Source organism: Culicoides brevitarsis, chromosome 1 (assembly GCF_036172545.1).
Source record: "Culicoides brevitarsis isolate CSIRO-B50_1 chromosome 1, AGI_CSIRO_Cbre_v1, whole genome shotgun sequence".
Classification (NCBI taxonomy): Eukaryota; Metazoa; Arthropoda; class Insecta; order Diptera; family Ceratopogonidae; genus Culicoides; species Culicoides brevitarsis.
Window position 1 is genome coordinate 12,270,036 of NC_087085.1, and position 17,316 is coordinate 12,287,351.

The following is a 17,316-nucleotide window of genomic DNA, read 5'->3' on the forward strand; positions in this document are numbered from 1 at the left end:
CAAACAATTTTTTTTTCTCTGCTTTTCTTAACAGTTGTACGAAATTCCAATCATCGCAACAGACGGCGGAGGTCGCTCGGGTTTTACGATTGTTAAAGTGCACATCGGCGACGAGAATGATAATGAGCCGGAATTCCAATTGCGAGAATATAAAGCGGCAATTCATGGCAACTTGACAATCAATACGACGTTCTTAAAGGTAAAGGCAATGAAATTCTGGCAAGAAAAAAAAATATTTAAATTACTAAAAAAAATGTTTGTTTATAGTTGAAAGCCACAGATTTGGATGACAATCAAAATGCAGCAATAAAGTACACGATTTACGACTCGCAAAACAAGGGCGTGAAGGAGTTATTTGGCATCAATGAGAATACGGGAGGAATCTTTTTGGTCAAAAGTGCCGCAGAATTTGGTAAGTTTTAATTTTTTATGCGAAATTTTTTTTTACTTTTTGTAAACTTTGGTTCCGAATTTGTCAAAAAATTCGAAGAAAAAATTTAAAAAATTATTAAAAATTGAAATTTTTACAATTTTTGTATTTTTTTCAATTAAAAAAGTATAAAAAATTTTAGTTTTTATTACAAAAAAAAAATAAATAAAAATTTCTCAAAAATGGTAAAAAATAAATTTATTAAAAAAAATTAATTTTTTTTTTTTTTTTAAAAAAAAAAAAAATTTTTTTTTTTAAAAAAAAAAAAAAAAAAAAAAAAAAAATAATTTAAAAAAAAGTAATCATTCAATCTCTTAAAAAATTAAATTTTTTATTTTTTTGCAATTTTAAAAATTAAATTTTTATTAAATTATGAGTTCAAATTTTAAAATAACATAAGCCAAAATTAATTTAATTTACTTTAATTAAAAAAAATGTTTAAATTTTTAAAGTTAAATTTTTTGAAATATTTTTTTTTTTTTTTAAATTTAATCAAATTTTAAATAAATATGAGCCATTTACAAATTTCAATATTGAATATTTTATAAAATTAAAATCTGTTCATTTTAAAGCAAAATTTTATTTTTCGTAATTTTTTATAATTTTTTAATCAAAAAATATCAACAAAATGTCAAAAAAGTCTTTTTATATTAAAATTTTTATTTTTTCCGAATTTTCGAAATTATTGATAATTTTGGAAAATTTTTGTCAAAAATTAATTAATTAAATTTTCCTCAAATTTTTAGTTAAATTTTCTTTTTCTTTTGCAGAAAACCAAATGTATCAATTCTTTGTGCGTGCATATGACGGCGGCAACCCATCTTTACACAAAGACGTACCTGTCGAAGTTTTCATCATGTCTCCCTCCGACATGGCACCCGTCTTCGAAAAGAAAGAAAAGCAACTTTTCTTATCGGAACACTCCCCGCCCGGAACTATAATTGCCAAATTACAACTTATCAACAATCTCACCGTAAAATACAGCATTCTTTCCGGCGACTTGGAAGATCCTCAATTCTCAATCAACGAAAACGGCGAATTACGTCTCGCCAAAACGCTTGATCGCGAACAAAAAGACCAACATTTGATCGCAATAATGGCAGAAACGGACTCCAGCCCAAGCTTAACGGCTGTAACGGAAATTGTGTTGCAAGTCCAAGACGAGAACGATAACGCACCAAGTTTCGAAAGTAACCCTTACAGTTTAACTTTGGCGGAAAATATCGAAAAAGGAACGTCAATTATGAAAGTTTCGGCGCGCGATGCTGACAGCGGCTCAAACGGCGATATTCGTTACGCGATTTCATCGGATGCTGGAGATGTGATAAATATTTTCGACATTGACGCGTATACCGGATGGGTTACAACGTTGGTGCCTTTGGACAAGGAAAAACGCGCTGATTATAAATTCCAGATAATTGGCACGGATAATGGGCAACCAAAGCACAGTTCACGAACGAATGTCATTATTCGGTTGAAAGATTACAACGATTGTCCTCCGGTGTTCAAAAAATCAATTTATAAGGCGAATGTGAGTGAAGAAGCTCTTCCAGGTACGGTAGTTACGCAAGTTGAAACCACAGACAAAGATTTGGATTTGGCAACCCCGACTGAATTCTACATAATATCCGGCGATCCGTTGTCTCAATTCCAAATCCGTCAAACTGGCGAAGTTTTTATCGTAAAACCGCTCGATCGTGAAAATATTCCTTACTACAATTTGGGCGTCATTGTCACTGATGGCAAATTCACCGCTACAACAAACGTTTCCGTGAAAGTTCTCGATGCAAACGATAATCCGCCATATTGTCTCAAATACCGTTATCGCAAGATCGTAAGTGAAGGCGTTCATCCAGGCACATTTATCCTCCAATTGGAAGCTGTTGACTTTGACGAACCTGAAAATAGTCGTTTACGTTACTATTTAACCGGAACAGGCGCCGAAGAATTTACTTTGGACAAAGAATCAGGTCAACTTAAAACCGCTCGTCAACTAGATCGCGAAACACATTCGAAATTCACGTTAAAAGCACATGTTCAAGACAAAGATCATCCCGGATGGGAATGTTCCTCCGAAATTGAACTCACCATCCTCGATGTGAACGACAATGCTCCTGAATTTTCGCAAAAAACCTACAGCGTAGCTTTGCCCGAAGATGCTGAAATTGGAACTCTCGTGACGAAAATCCACGCAACCGACAAAGATGTCGGCGTCAATCGAAAACTCAAATATTCCTTCATCGATTCGTTCAACGGGCATTTCCGCATGGCACAAGATTCAGGCATCGTTACGCTCGCCAAGCCTCTTGATCGTGAAAGCAAAGCCATGTACAATTTATCCGTGAAAGCTACTGATTTGGGAAGTCCTGCATTATGGTCTTCGGCATTTTTGATCGTTAATGTTCAAGACATCAACGATAATCCGCCGGAATTCAATTCAAAACACTATTTCGGCAACGTTGAAGAATCCAGCCCAATAGGATATGAAATTCTAAAAGTTCATGCGACATCAAAAGACACCGGAATCAACGCTGAAATCACTTATTCCATCATCGGCGGTAACGAACACAAAAAATTCGCGATACATAATAAAACGGGAGCCTTATCTTTGGCTGAACAACTCGATTACGAACGTGCCAAAGATTATTTCTTGACGATTCAAGCTGTAGATGGCGGTACTCCTCCTCTCAGTACATTGGCAACTCTCAATATCAGTGTCTCCGATAGTAACGACAATTCTCCGGTATTTTCTCAGAACTCATATACCGCTAGAATTCGCGAAGATGCTCAACTTGGCGATAAAATCCTGCAAGTACGTGCTTCAGATATGGATTCTGGTGACAATGGTCGCATCACGTATCGCATCGAACGCGGAGATCGTCACTCGCAGTTCTTTATTGAACCAGATACAGGTTATATTTCCGTTGCCGGGGCCTTGGATCGTGAAAGCATCTCGAACTACGTGCTCGAAGTCGAGGCAAAAGACAATGGATTGCCTCCGTTGTCGAATTATGTGCTTGTAAATGTGGAAATTTCCGATGCGAATGACAATCCGCCCGTTTTTACGGAGAAAAATTACACAGCAGTGGTTCAGGAAGACAAACCCATCGGTCATACCTTGTTGAAGTTCGAGATAACTGATGCAGATACAGATCCCAATGCTGCCCCATATACCTTTGATTTTAGATCTGGGAACGAACACGGCGCCTTTCGCATTGAACAGGACGGTATTTTACGAACTGCGACAAAATTCAATCACAAGATCAAGGATAGTTTCAAGGTTCAAGTGAGAGTTTTTGATAATGGAACTCCTCCCTTGTACTCGGATGCGTGGGTTTTGATCAAAGTTATCGAAGAATCGCAATATCCGCCGATGATAACTCCCTTGGAAATTTCAATTAATTCATTTAACGACGAGTTCCCTGGAGGAAAAGTTGGTCGAGTCTTCGCCACGGACCAAGATCAGTACGATACTTTGTCCTACGCCCTTGTACCGACTGCTGGAGTGTTATATGATCCTGCCAGTTTGTTCAATATCTCCAAAGAAGACGGCACGTTATATGCTCTTCCGAGGTTGGATGTTGGCGATTATCGCGTAAATGTCACAGTTACCGACGGAAAGTTCACATCGCCCGTAATTGTGAAGATCAACGTCGAACTAATCACGGAAGAGATGCTTTCGAGTGCTGCAGTGATTCGTTTCAGCAAAGTTAGTCCCGAAGAATTCGTTTTAAGTCATCGCAAAGGCTTCATTCGAGCAATTCGTAATGCTGTAGGATCAAAATTAAAAGATGTCGTGATTATTTCAGTGCAACCAGCTTCCGATGACATGAACGCCATTCGGTACAAACGCAGCAATAATCGTCGGGACTTGGATGTTGTCTTCACTGTACGCAAATACAACTCATTAGGCAACGCAAGTGGCTTCATTTCAGCTGCAGACTTGAGAAAAGCGATCATCGATCACGAACCAGAGATCGAAGAAGCAACAAAACTCAATGTTGATGAAGTTGTCAAGACCAAATGTCAGCCGAACTTTTGCGTGCATGGATCGTGCGTTGATAAAATCGTGTTGGATACAAGTCTCGTTGAAGCTATTGCCACAGATGTGACTAGTTTCGTATCCGCACGACATGCGATCAAGGCAGAATGTGATTGCAAGGAGGGTTATGGCGGCGATAAGTGTCAACATGCCGTCAATGAATGCTCGAAATCGCCATGTCCCAAGTACAAAGTTTGTGTGCCCGATTCCTCGGATCAGGGATATCATTGTGCATGTCCGGAGGGATTCGCAGGACCAAATTGCGATAAAGATATTCATCGGTGTAACGATGATTCGTGTTATAATCCACGAAATCCCGTTTCGTTCAGCGGAAAGAGTTACGCCCAATATCGGATTGAAAAAATGGTGGCAAAGAAAAATTTGGAAGATAAACTTAACCTCAGTTTGAAGATACGAACGGTGCAGCCAACGGGAAATATCATGTATGCAGCTGGGCGAATCGATTACAACATCTTGGAAATCGTGAATGGCGTTATTCAGTATCGCTTCGACTTGGGAAGTGGTGAAGGATTGGTTAGTGTCAGCAGTATTTTTGCTGCTGATGGACAATGGCACGAAATAAAACTCGATCGCGAAGGAAATTCTGCTCGTTTGACGGTAGATGGCAATCATGTAGCGCAAGGAAGTGCCCCGGGAGTCAATGGCGTGCTAAATTTGCAAACTGACGACATCTTTTTCGGTGCGGAGGTTCGACAACATCCAAGCGTTTTGGGCTTTGAAGATGTTCAAAAGGGATATGTTGGATGCATGGATGACATTCGTCTCTCGAAAATTCCTGTTCCGCTTCAACAAACAGGCGCAAGTTCGGTTGCGGTGCTTAAACGCTTTGCCAATGTCGAATTTAGTTGCGACGCGTCAACAGTTCTCATTCCAATGGGCGTTTGCGGTACGCAACCTTGTCACAACGGAGGTACTTGCAAAGATTTGGGCGGCGGAAATTTCGAATGTTTCTGTCATAGTCGCTTCAAGGGTCCATTTTGCAAGGAAGATACGGATCCTTGTGCGTCGTCGCCTTGTTTATATGGCGGAAAATGTCGCACGGAAGGCACTGGAAATTACACGTGCGATTGTCCGCCTCGTATGACGGGAAAACGTTGCGATTACGGAAGATTTTGTCTCCCGAACCCCTGTCGCAATGGCGGCGTTTGCGAGGAAAGTGACGATGGACCAATGTGCATGTGTCGCGGATACATGGGACCCACGTGTGACATCGATGTCGATGAATGCGAACGTCAACCATGCGGAAATGGGGCAACTTGCATCAATGAACCCGGAAGTTTCCGTTGTATTTGTCCTGAAACGATGACGGGAGCGAGTTGCGGTGATCCATTATACTCAAATTCAATAACATCAAAATTCAGAAACGTTCCTTTAGAACACATCATGCTCGCCATTGCGGGAGTTGCAGTTTTCATCAGCTTAATTATCTTCTTGGCAACGTGGCGTTATTGCAAAAAAGGCGGAGCAAGGGAACATACGAACGGGAAGAATAATGATACGTTGAAGGATAATCTCGTGACAAATGTGCCGCCCGAACAGTACAAAAGAGGTTCGAAAATGAGCAATTTGGAGATTATTCAAAGGGGTGAGTGTCAGCAAAGGCCCGTTTCGTATACCGCAAGCTCCAATAACGAACATTCCTATAACGCTGTCTTGCAATATAATAATTTGTATGGGTCGGCGGGCGATGAATTGGAAAAAGTTCCGCCGGAATATCGGAAATTGAATCGCTTGAATCCGAATATCAATTGTGGAAACACTTCGAGCGACAGCGAATCGATGCACAAGCAAAAATGGTCGGAAGGGATGCAGTTGCAGACGTTTGCTGACAACAAAATCAATAACGGTAAGTTTTTAAGAGTGATTTAATAGTTGAAAATTTTTTGGATTTCATAGATTTTTAAAAAATTAAAAATTAAGGATATCGAGCAATATAAAAAATTAAAATTTTCAATTAAATTCTTAAAAATTATTAAATTATTTTGTAAAATTTTGAAGATTTGAAGAAAAATAAATTTTTATTTCTTTTGAAAAATTTAAAGTTTTTCACTGAAATTTCAAAAATCTTTAAAAGTTTTCATTTTTTATCTGAAATTTTAGTGAAAATAAACGAAAATGAGAGTTTTCAATTTTTTCTTTTACTTTGTTCAAAAAATTCAAGTAAAAAAATAATATAAAAAATTAAATATTTTAATTTAAAAATTTATTAAACAATAATTTTTTTTTAATTTTTTGAAGTTTTATGTGAAAAAAATTGATTTAAAATATGACAATATAAAAAATTAAAAAAAATAAAAATTTTCGAAAAAATTTATATGTAATTTGATAAATTTTATAATTTTTTTCCATTAATTTTAAATCTACATTGAAAAAAAACTATTAAATAAATAATTTTTCTTTAAAAAATTAAACATTTTATAATACAAATTTTAAAAAATTAAGTAAATATTGAATTTTGGTCTAATTTTTTATAAAAATTTGATATTTTTGTAATTTTTCTTTAAAATTGGTCAAAAATTTATAAAAAAATCAGAATGTTGTAAAAAATTTAATATTTTTTTATTTGTTCAAATTTTTTACTCGATATCCTTTTAAAAAATTTTTTAAAAATTAAAAAAAAAAATGAAATCCAAAACATTTTTGACAATTAAAATTACCTTTTCTCGTATTTCATGTAGCAGTATTTTGAGTTAAACCCATTTTCCCTTTTAGATCTCAAACGCATAAGTCCCGTTCCTGATCCCGGTAGCAATAGATCGACACTCAAATCGGGCATTTTGCCGGGACGCCTCATGCCAGCGGGCGCACAAGGTTACAATGCCTCGCCATTAGTTCCTCCCGGCTTCGAAGACCCACCAAATATGTCCCAAGGCGCCTACCATTGGGATTGCTACGAGTTTGGGCACAATAACCTGCCCAATATTACAGAAGTGCCTGGTAGTGAGATACCCGATTCATCTAGTTTCCATAGTCAGGAGAGCAATGACTCGCATTTGCATCACCATCATCATCATCAACATTCAATTTTACCTCCAAGTATGTGTTTTAGCCCTTAATTTCTTTGAATTTTTTCAAAAAAAATTAAATTTCAAAAAATTTTTTTGCAGATATGGGTCCCGTTGATCCCGCACGCGATATTGAAACACTCAACGAAGACGAGTCCGAATACGTGGAAGACTCGGAATGTGATCAAAGTGAGCAACCGTTGTCCTTGGGATTCGCCAACGACACTGCATCAAGTATTGGCGTTCTCGATAGCGGCAGCGAAGATTACAGATTCAATACAGGTGAGAATTAACTTTAATTTTTATCAAAATTCACAAACTCAAAAATTTTTTTTCTTCTACCTTCCCTCTGATTCTGTGCAAAAATAGTGCCTTTGCAAATTAATACACGTAAGTTTCAAAATTTATCAAAATTTGACCTTATTTGGCTTCTAATTTGGTGTTCACGTGTATTTTTTTCCTTTAAAAAATAATTTTTTAATATTTTTTTTAATAAAATATTTTTTTTTATTTTTTTAGCTGACAGTTACTTGCGTCATCCGAACAGCTACTTACCGAAATACATCGCAAGCGAAACCGATGGCGAAAATGTCCCGTTAACGAGTGGCAATGGACCGCGTCAACGTCAAATTAACGGCTTAGATATCGGTCCGCATCAAATTGTCGAATCCGATGACGAAGACATTCCGCCTTACGGATTTCCATCCCACGGAAAACGACGAAATCGTCGTGATGGAAGCGATATCGATTTAGTCTTAGGCAATGGAGGTAATTTTCTTTAATTTTTTTCACTTTTTTCAATTTTCTTAAGAAAAAAAATCATTTTAGGTGAAAACAGTTCCCTCCTTGGACACCACATTGGTTCAAACAGTGACATATCAACGCATTTATGCGAAATAGACGACAGCGAATACGAGCAAGAACAAGCATCAGCCATGGCAAAGCAGCAACAAAGTCTGCATCCGACACTCAAGTCATCGCTAAACACGAGCAAAAACTCGACAAACAGCAGCAGCAGCAGCAAAAGTGGAAAAAAGTCTGTAAAATTCAACAATAATGTGCAACAAACGGAGGTTTGACACCGATCAGCCAGAAAAATGGAAAATTTTGCAGCAAAATTCATCAGTTTTTGGATAGCAGCCACGAAATTTACTCGACTTTCTTTTGTAACTTTTTTTTAAAAATTAATTTTTATTATTTTAGTTTAGGATCAAAAGTATTATTAGATGTAAATTTGTAACACACACGTTTTTAAAAAAAATTAAGTTAAAAATTTATCGAATTTATTTTTCCATGTACGCGTCTTTAACAAGTGATTAGAACTGAAAATCAAAAAATTCGCATCATCTAAGTCATTTTCTCATTCAAACTCAAAGAATATCAAAAAAATCACACACAATACATAAGTGTAAATAATTTTGTGACTGTATATAAAAAAAATAATAAATTAAATTTAAGTATTAAAAATGTTTTGTAGGATAAAAAATTATGTACGACAATTAAATTAAGTTAAAAAAAAATTATAAATTAAAATTTTTGCCATGAAATCCACTACTTAAGGGACATTTGCTTTATTTTGCCAATTTTATTTTTATTATAATTTAAACATTTATTTATAAGTTTTATTTTTTATACAAAATATACACAACAAAAATAATCCTGAATCAAATAAATAACCTGCTTCCTATTAATTAATTAATTAAACTTAAAAAAATAATTAATTTAATTTTTTATACAATTTAATTTTTAATTTAATAAAAAACAATATTTACTTCAAACTATATTAAAAAAATAATATTATAATAAAAATGAAACGATAGGCAACTAATACAAATCATCACTAAGTACCATATAAAATAAAATAATAATTAAAACTGTATCTAACTAAAATAACGAATCATTAAAAAAAACTTGTATCATTTGTAAATTAACATTTTTCATATATACGACGACGACTCTATGATTAATCTTTGTTAGAAAATAAAACTTTTTGAACGAAACAATTTTCTATATTATGATTATGATACAAAAAAATTAAACTTAAAAAAAAAAATAAAAATTGTATTGAATGCATTTAATAAAAAAAAACAAAGAAACTCACATTTTTTGTTTATTTTATGTGAAAATGATAGAAACTTTAAAGAAAATAATCAACTTATAAAAAAATATAGATAATGTTATAAAAAATAGAAATATTTATAAAAATAAGATAAAAAATAAAAATTAATTGGATAATTTTTTTTTATTTTAATTTAAAAGAGAAAATAAGGAATCTATCATTATGTCGAGCTCTTTTGTTAAAAATTAGGTTAAAAATTAAAAAAAAGTCTTTTCAGTGACACTAATACTTTAATTCTAGAAATGATAAATGAATAAAGTGAAAATTATTTTATAATAAAATCTTTAAATAATGTTTTTTTAATTATTTAATGAATTTTGCTTCATTAGGGTGTTCAAAAACCGTTTTCTGTTTCAATTTTTTGCCAGTTTTGAGTTAGAAAATGATTAAAAATGATAAATTTAAGCCCTCTGACAAATTTTTATCCATTTGGAGCAAGATTTGACAAAATTGGCTTTGACACAGTTTTTGACACAGTTTTTTTGCTCTTGATTTAGTTTTTAAAACAAAACTATGTCAAAGAAAAATTTTTTTTTCAGTTTCAATTTTTTGGCAGTTTTGAGTTAGAAAATGATTAAAAATGATAAATTTAAGCCCTCTGACAAATTTTTATCCATTTGGAGCAAGATTTGACAAAATTGGCTTTGACACAGTTTTTTTGCTCTTGATTTAGTTTTCAAAACAAAACTATGTCAAAGAAAAATTTTTTTTTCAGTTTCAATTTTTTGGCAGTTTTGAGTTAGAAAATGATTAAAAATGATAAATTTAAGCCCTCTGACAAATTTTTATCCATTTGGAGCAAGATTTGACAAAATTGGCTTTGACACAGTTTTTGACACAGTTTTTTTGCTCTTGATTTAGTTTTCAAAACAAAACTATGTCAAAGAAAAATTTTTTTTTCAGTTTCAATTTTTTGGCAGTTTTGAGTTAGAAAATGATTAAAAATGATAAATTTAAGCCCTCTGACAAATTTTTATCCATTTGGAGCAAGATTTGACAAAATTGGCTTTGACACAGTTTTTGACACAGTTTTTTTGCTCTTGATTTAGTTTTCAAAACAAAACTATGTCAAAGAAAAATTTTTTTTTCAGTTTCAATTTTTTGGCAGTTTTGAGTTAGAAAATGATTAAAAATGATAAATTTAAGCCCTCTGACAAATTTTTATCCATTTGGAGCAAGATTTGACAAAATTGGCTTTGACACAGTTTTTGACACAGTTTTTTTGCTCTTGATTTAGTTTTCAAAACAAAACTATGTCAAAGAAAAATTTTTTTTTCAGTTTCAATTTTTTGGCAGTTTTGAGTTAGAAAATGATTAAAAATGATAAATTTAAGCCCTCTGACAAATTTTTATCCATTTGGAGCAAGATTTGACAAAATTGGCTTTGACACAGTTTTTGACACAGTTTTTTTGCTCTTGATTTAGTTTTCAAAACAAAACTATGTCAAAGAAAAATTTTTTTTTCAGTTTCAATTTTTTGGCAGTTTTGAGTTAGAAAATGATTAAAAATGATAAATTTAAGCCCTCTGACAAATTTTTATCCATTTGGAGCAAGATTTGACAAAATTGGCTTTGACACAGTTTTTGACACAGTTTTTTTGCTCTTGATTTAGTTTTCAAAACAAAACTATGTCAAAGAAAAATTTTTTTTTCAGTTTCAATTTTTTGGCAGTTTTGAGTTAGAAAATGATTAAAAATGATAAATTTAAGCCCTCTGACAAATTTTTATCCATTTGGAGCAAGATTTGACAAAATTGGCTTTGACACAGTTTTTGACACAGTTTTTTTGCTCTTGATTTAGTTTTCAAAACAAAACTATGTCAAAGAAAAATTTTTTTTTCAGTTTCAATTTTTTGGCAGTTTTGAGTTAGAAAATGATTAAAAATGATAAATTTAAGCCCTCTGACAAATTTTTATCCATTTGGAGCAAGATTTGACAAAATTGGCTTTGACACAGTTTTTGACACAGTTTTTTTGCTCTTGATTTAGTTTTCAAAACAAAACTATGTCAAAGAAAAATTTTTTTTTCAGTTTCAAATTTTTGGCAGTTTTGAGTTAGAAAATGATTAAAAATGATAAATTTAAGCCCTCTGACAAATTTTTATCCATTTGGAGCAAGATTTGACAAAATTGGCTTTGACACAGTTTTTGACATAGTTTTGCTCTTGATTTAGTTTTCAAAACAAAACTATGTCAAAGAAAAATTTTTTTTTCAGTTTCAATTTTTTGGCAGTTTTGAGTTAGAAAATGATTAAAAATGATAAATTTAAGCCCTCTGACAAATTTTTATCCATTTGGAGCAAGATTTGACAAAATTGGCTTTGACACAGTTTTTGACACAGTTTTTTTGCTCTTGATTTAGTTTTCAAAACAAAACTATGTCAAAGAAAAATTTTTTTTTCAGTTTCAAATTTTTGGCAGTTTTGAGTTAGAAAATGATTAAAAATGATAAATTTAAGCCCTCTGACAAATTTTTATCCATTTGGAGCAAGATTTGACAAAATTGGCTTTGACACAGTTTTTGACACAGTTTTTTTGCTCTTGATTTAGTTTTCAAAACAAAACTATGTCAAAGAAAAATTTTTTTTTCAGTTTCAATTTTTTGGCAGTTTTGAGTTAGAAAATGATTAAAAATGATAAATTTAAGCCCTCTGACAAATTTTTATCCATTTGGAGCAAGATTTGACAAAATTGGCTTTGACACAGTTTTTGACACAGTTTTTTTGCTCTTGATTTAGTTTTCAAAACAAAACTATGTCAAAGAAAAATTTTTTTTTCAGTTTCAATTTTTTGGCAGTTTTGAGTTAGAAAATGATTAAAAATGATAAATTTAAGCCCTCTGACAAATTTTTATCCATTTGGAGCAAGATTTGACAAAATTGGCTTTGACACAGTTTTTGACACAGTTTTTTTGCTCTTGATTTAGTTTTCAAAACAAAACTATGTCAAAGAAAAATTTTTTTTTCAGTTTCAAATTTTTGGCAGTTTTGAGTTAGAAAATGATTAAAAATGATAAATTTAAGCCCTCTGACAAATTTTTATCCATTTGGAGCAAGATTTGACAAAATTGGCTTTGACACAGTTTTTGACACAGTTTTTTTGCTCTTGATTTAGTTTTCAAAACAAAACTATGTCAAAGAAAAATTTTTTTTTCAGTTTCAAATTTTTGGCAGTTTTGAGTTAGAAAATGATTAAAAATGATAAATTTAAGCCCTCTGACAAATTTTTATCCATTTGGAGCAAGATTTGACAAAATTGGCTTTGACACAGTTTTTGACACAGTTTTTTTGCTCTTGATTTAGTTTTCAAAACAAAACTATGTCAAAGAAAAATTTTTTTTTCAGTTTCAATTTTTTGGCAGTTTTGAGTTAGAAAATGATTAAAAATGATAAATTTAAGCCCTCTGACAAATTTTTATCCATTTGGAGCAAGATTTGACAAAATTGGCTTTGACACAGTTTTTGACACAGTTTTTTTGCTCTTGATTTAGTTTTCAAAACAAAACTATGTCAAAGAAAAATTTTTTTTTCAGTTTCAATTTTTTGGCAGTTTTGAGTTAGAAAATGATTAAAAATGATAAATTTAAGCCCTCTGACAAATTTTTATCCATTTGGAGCAAGATTTGACAAAATTGGCTTTGACACAGTTTTTGACACAGTTTTTTTGCTCTTGAAAAATTCAACGGCGAATGCAATGAAATTTCCGTATTAATAGTTTTCAAAACAAAACTATGTCAAAGAAAAATTTTTTTTTCAGTTTCAATTTTTTGGCAGTTTTGAGTTAGAAAATGATTAAAAATGATAAATTTAAGCCCTCTGACAAATTTTTATCCATTTGGAGCAAGATTTGACAAAATTGGCTTTGACACAGTTTTTGACACAGTTTTTTTGCTCTTGATTTAGTTTTCAAAACAAAACTATGTCAAAGAAAAATTTTTTTTTCAGTTTCAATTTTTTGGCAGTTTTGAGTTAGAAAATGATTAAAAATGATAAATTTAAGCCCTCTGACAAATTTTTATCCATTTGGAGCAAGATTTGACAAAATTGGCTTTGACACAGTTTTTGACACGATTTTTGACACAGTTTTTGCTCTTGTTTTCAAAACAAAACTATGTCAAAGAAAAATTTTTTTTTCAGTTTCAAATTTTTGGCAGTTTTGAGTTAGAAAATGATTAAAAATGATAAATTTAAGCCCTCTGACAAATTTTTATCCATTTGGAGCAAGATTTGACAAAATTGGCTTTGACACAGTTTTTGACACAGTTTTTTTGCTCTTGATTTAGTTTTCAAAACAAAACTATGTCAAAGAAAAATTTTTTTTTCAGTTTCAAATTTTTGGCAGTTTTGAGTTAGAAAATGATTAAAAATGATAAATTTAAGCCCTCTGACAAATTTTTTTTAACCATTTGGAGCAAGATTTGACAAAATTGGCTTTGACACAGTTTTTGACACAGTTTTTTTGCTCTTGATTTAGTTTTCAAAACAAAACTATGTCAAAGAAAAATTTTTTTTTCAGTTTCAATTTTTTGGCAGTTTTGAGTTAGAAAATGATTAAAAATGATAAATTTAAGCCCTCTGACAAATTTTTATCCATTTGGAGCAAGATTTGACAAAATTGGCTTTGACACAGTTTTTGACACAGTTTTTTTGCTCTTGATTTAGTTTTCAAAACAAAACTATGTCAAAGAAAAATTTTTTTTTCAGTTTCAATTTTTTGGCAGTTTTGAGTTAGAAAATGATTAAAAATGATAAATTTAAGCCCTCTGACAAATTTTTATCCATTTGGAGCAAGATTTGACAAAATTGGCTTTGACACAGTTTTTGACACAGTTTTTTTGCTCTTGATTTAGTTTTCAAAACAAAACTATGTCAAAGAAAAATTTTTTTTTCAGTTTCAATTTTTTGGCAGTTTTGAGTTATAAAATGATTTAAAATGATAAATTAGAGCCCTCTGACAAATTTCTATCCATTTGGAGCAAAATTTTTCAAAAATGGCTTTGACACAGCTTTTGACACAGTTTTTTTTTTGCTCTTGATTTAGTTTTTAAAAGAAAACTATGTCAAAGAAAAATTTTTTTTTCAGTTTCAATTTTTTGGCAGTTTTGAGTTAGAAAATGATTAAAAATGATAAATTTGAGCCCTCTGACAAATTTTTATCCATTTGGAGCAAGATTTGACAAAAATGGCTTTGACACAGTTTTTGACACGATAAAAAAATTTTCAACTTGAGTGACTTTTAGTTTGTTGTCGAAATTCCTTCAAAAGTTGCGTATTTTTTTCAATACAACTTGGATTATATGTCAAAACTCCTCAATCCATGCCTATTTCAAATTGGCTTTGCAGTTTTGGTTTGATGAACATGTTGTGATAATTCTTCAAAAGTTGCGTTTTTAGAGCAACATCGACAAACTTTTTCTGACAAGAGATTCATTTTGATAAAGTTTTTCAATCTTGAACAATGTTCAAAGAGCATTTTTCCAAATTTTTGCAGTTTTGAGTTAGAAAATGAATCCATTGACTTTCATGACAAATTTTTATCCAAGCAAGCGCTGTATTGGCTTTGATACAGTTTTTGACGCCAGTTTTCGTCTCTTGAATACAACGCTTCAAAGACAAGGTAATAACGAGTTAGTCCGACATCAAGTTGAGTTTTGTGGCGTTCAAAGCATCTTTTTGCACGATATCGTTCGTAAAGGTAAAGTAGAAATATCAAATGTTGAGTTTTGAGTTCGAAAATGATTTGAGGCAATCTTTTTGCGATCCATTTGGAGCAAAATTTGGTAAAGATAAAATTGGCTTTGACAAAATTTTTTAAAAGTTTTTTTTCATCTTGACGATGCCACAGTTCAAGCACTTCTGTATCAATTAATTTTTGAGGTTCATCGTGTTCCAAGTGCAAATTTGGCAGAATTTCAAAGTTACTTGGGACAAATTCGTTCGTTTCGGGCAAATGCATTTCCGGAATCAAGGATTTTTCGTTCCAAAGTTGTGTCCAGGGGAAATTTTTTGTTCCGTATTCTGTTCCGAACCACTTTTCCCGGCAATTGTACTCGATTCCAGCCACGGGTTTCGTTGTCGTGATCATAACATTGAACGTACGTTCATTTAAAGCTTCGATCATCTCACGAATGTCCTTTTCGCCGAACTCGTAATGCAAATTAGCGCCTGCCAGGATGTCTTGGGGCTCGTAGTACTTGATGTTGACGACAAATTCTTCCACGTTGTCGATCGCTTGTTTCTCAGTTTGAAATTTGAAGGAATTGGCTTCGATTTGTTGAAGTTCCTTGAAGAGTTTTTCACTTATTTCGCTTTTTTCGAGCAACGTGAGGTACGAAAAGACGGCGCTCAGTACTTTTTCGACATTTTCCAAGCCAAAATCCGTGAGCACGATGTTGATCATGAACAGGGAGTACATGGAGTTGTGTTCAAAGCCGGAAAAATCGATGCCCGCACGAACTTCCAATGCCAGCAAATTTCGTCGTAAATAACTGCAAAGACTGCCTTTGCCTTCGTGACCAATGAGGAAGGAAACGTACTCGTCGGGTTTCGTTTTGTACTTGTGCGAAATCGAGGGAAGGCACCACGTGATGTCAAGTTTATTCATGTCGGATTTCGCTTTGACGTAGAAGACTTTTTCCGTGAAATCCGGTTTAAATGCGTTTTTGTCACGAAATTCACTGAAATCGAGTCCTGGCGCATTATTTGACGGAATTGCTGCGAAATATTTCTCCACGAGTGATTGCAGGGCGTCTAGATCTTGTCTTGCCTGCAACGCGAGATACATTCGATGAGCCGAATAATGATCGCGACGGAATTGATGCACTTTTTCGTATAACGTGTCGTCGTCGATGTTCTCCTTGAGCGTTATCAGGTTGCCCCACGTGAAAATGCTGCAAGGATGCGTTTCTTTTCCGATTGTCGCAAGAATTTGTTCACGTCGCGAACCTTCATTGTTGATTTTTTGCTGAAATTCCGAGTCAACAGCCTCTTTTTCGCGTGCCATGGCATCGCGACTCATGAGTGGCGCGATAAAAAGTTGCGAAAATCGATCGAGTGCTTCGTCGAGATGCTTTTCCGTCACTTCGAAGTAGAAGTAGTTGATAAATTGATCAAAATCATTTTCCGCCGGATACTTTTCGCTTCCCATGAATATCATGTGCTCCAAAAATTCGGTGATATTTCGGCATTCGATTGCTGCCGCCACACTTCCGTTTGATAAATTGATCAAGCATTCTTCATTTGCGATGGAACAAAAATCCTTGGAATTGACCTTTTAAGGTTTCGTTGAATCAGAGATTTTCGCGGCCATTCGATACTTTTCGCTTCCCATGAATATCATGTGCTCCAAAAAGTGTGCGAGACCTTGGATTTCTCGCGGATCGCTGAATGAGCTGAATTCGACGTATTCATTAAACGTTGATCCGGCGAGTTCAATTGTTGTCATCTTCCTAAAACAAAAATTTTGTGATCATTTTTGCAGTTTGTGAGTCGATTTTCTTCAACGTCTCTTCTTCGTTTTAAAAGTCAAAAATGGGCTCGTCTTCCGTTTTAAGCCTAAAATTGCTGCTTCGCTTTCGTCTTCGGATTCGGTCGTCATTTTTTGACCAGTTTTAAGCCTAAAATTGAATAAATATTCATTCTACAGATGATTTCTGATCATATTGGGTCAATATTTGCAAGTCATTTTTTGACCAGTTTTA

The 17,316-nt window shown here is 33.1% G+C and overlaps 2 protein-coding genes across 5 annotated transcripts in view; one reads left to right on the forward strand and one right to left on the reverse strand.

The window, feature by feature from the left end:
* The window catches only part of LOC134827467 (fat-like cadherin-related tumor suppressor homolog), a 174,424-nt gene extending 165,513 nt beyond the window's left edge, over positions 1–8,911 (forward strand). For 2 of the 4 annotated variants that reach the window (XM_063840117.1, XM_063840119.1), the window contains 8 exons: positions 35–199; positions 268–412; positions 1,201–6,339; positions 7,206–7,529; positions 7,601–7,780; positions 7,868–7,888; positions 8,018–8,266; positions 8,327–8,911. In XM_063840117.1, the coding sequence (XP_063696187.1) occupies positions 35–199; positions 268–412; positions 1,201–6,339; positions 7,206–7,529; positions 7,601–7,780; positions 7,868–7,888; positions 8,018–8,266; positions 8,327–8,577 (6,474 nt within the window). In that variant the 3' untranslated portion in view covers positions 8,578–8,911. The remainder of the gene's footprint in view (positions 1–34; positions 200–267; positions 413–1,200; positions 6,340–7,205; positions 7,530–7,600; positions 7,781–7,867; positions 7,889–8,017; positions 8,267–8,326) is intronic. The other 2 variants (XM_063840118.1, XM_063840121.1) reach the window with 1 other exon arrangement.
* Positions 8,912–15,137: 6,226 nt separating this feature from the next.
* Positions 15,138–17,060, reverse strand: LOC134837284 (nardilysin-like). Its single transcript, XM_063852653.1, has 2 exons — positions 16,923–17,060; positions 15,138–16,874 (listed from the first exon to the last, which is right to left on the reverse strand). The coding sequence occupies exons 1-2, from the start codon at positions 17,058–17,060 to the stop codon at positions 15,138–15,140; spliced, it is 1,875 nt and encodes a 624-aa protein (XP_063708723.1).
* Between the last annotated feature and the right edge of the window lie 256 nt (positions 17,061–17,316).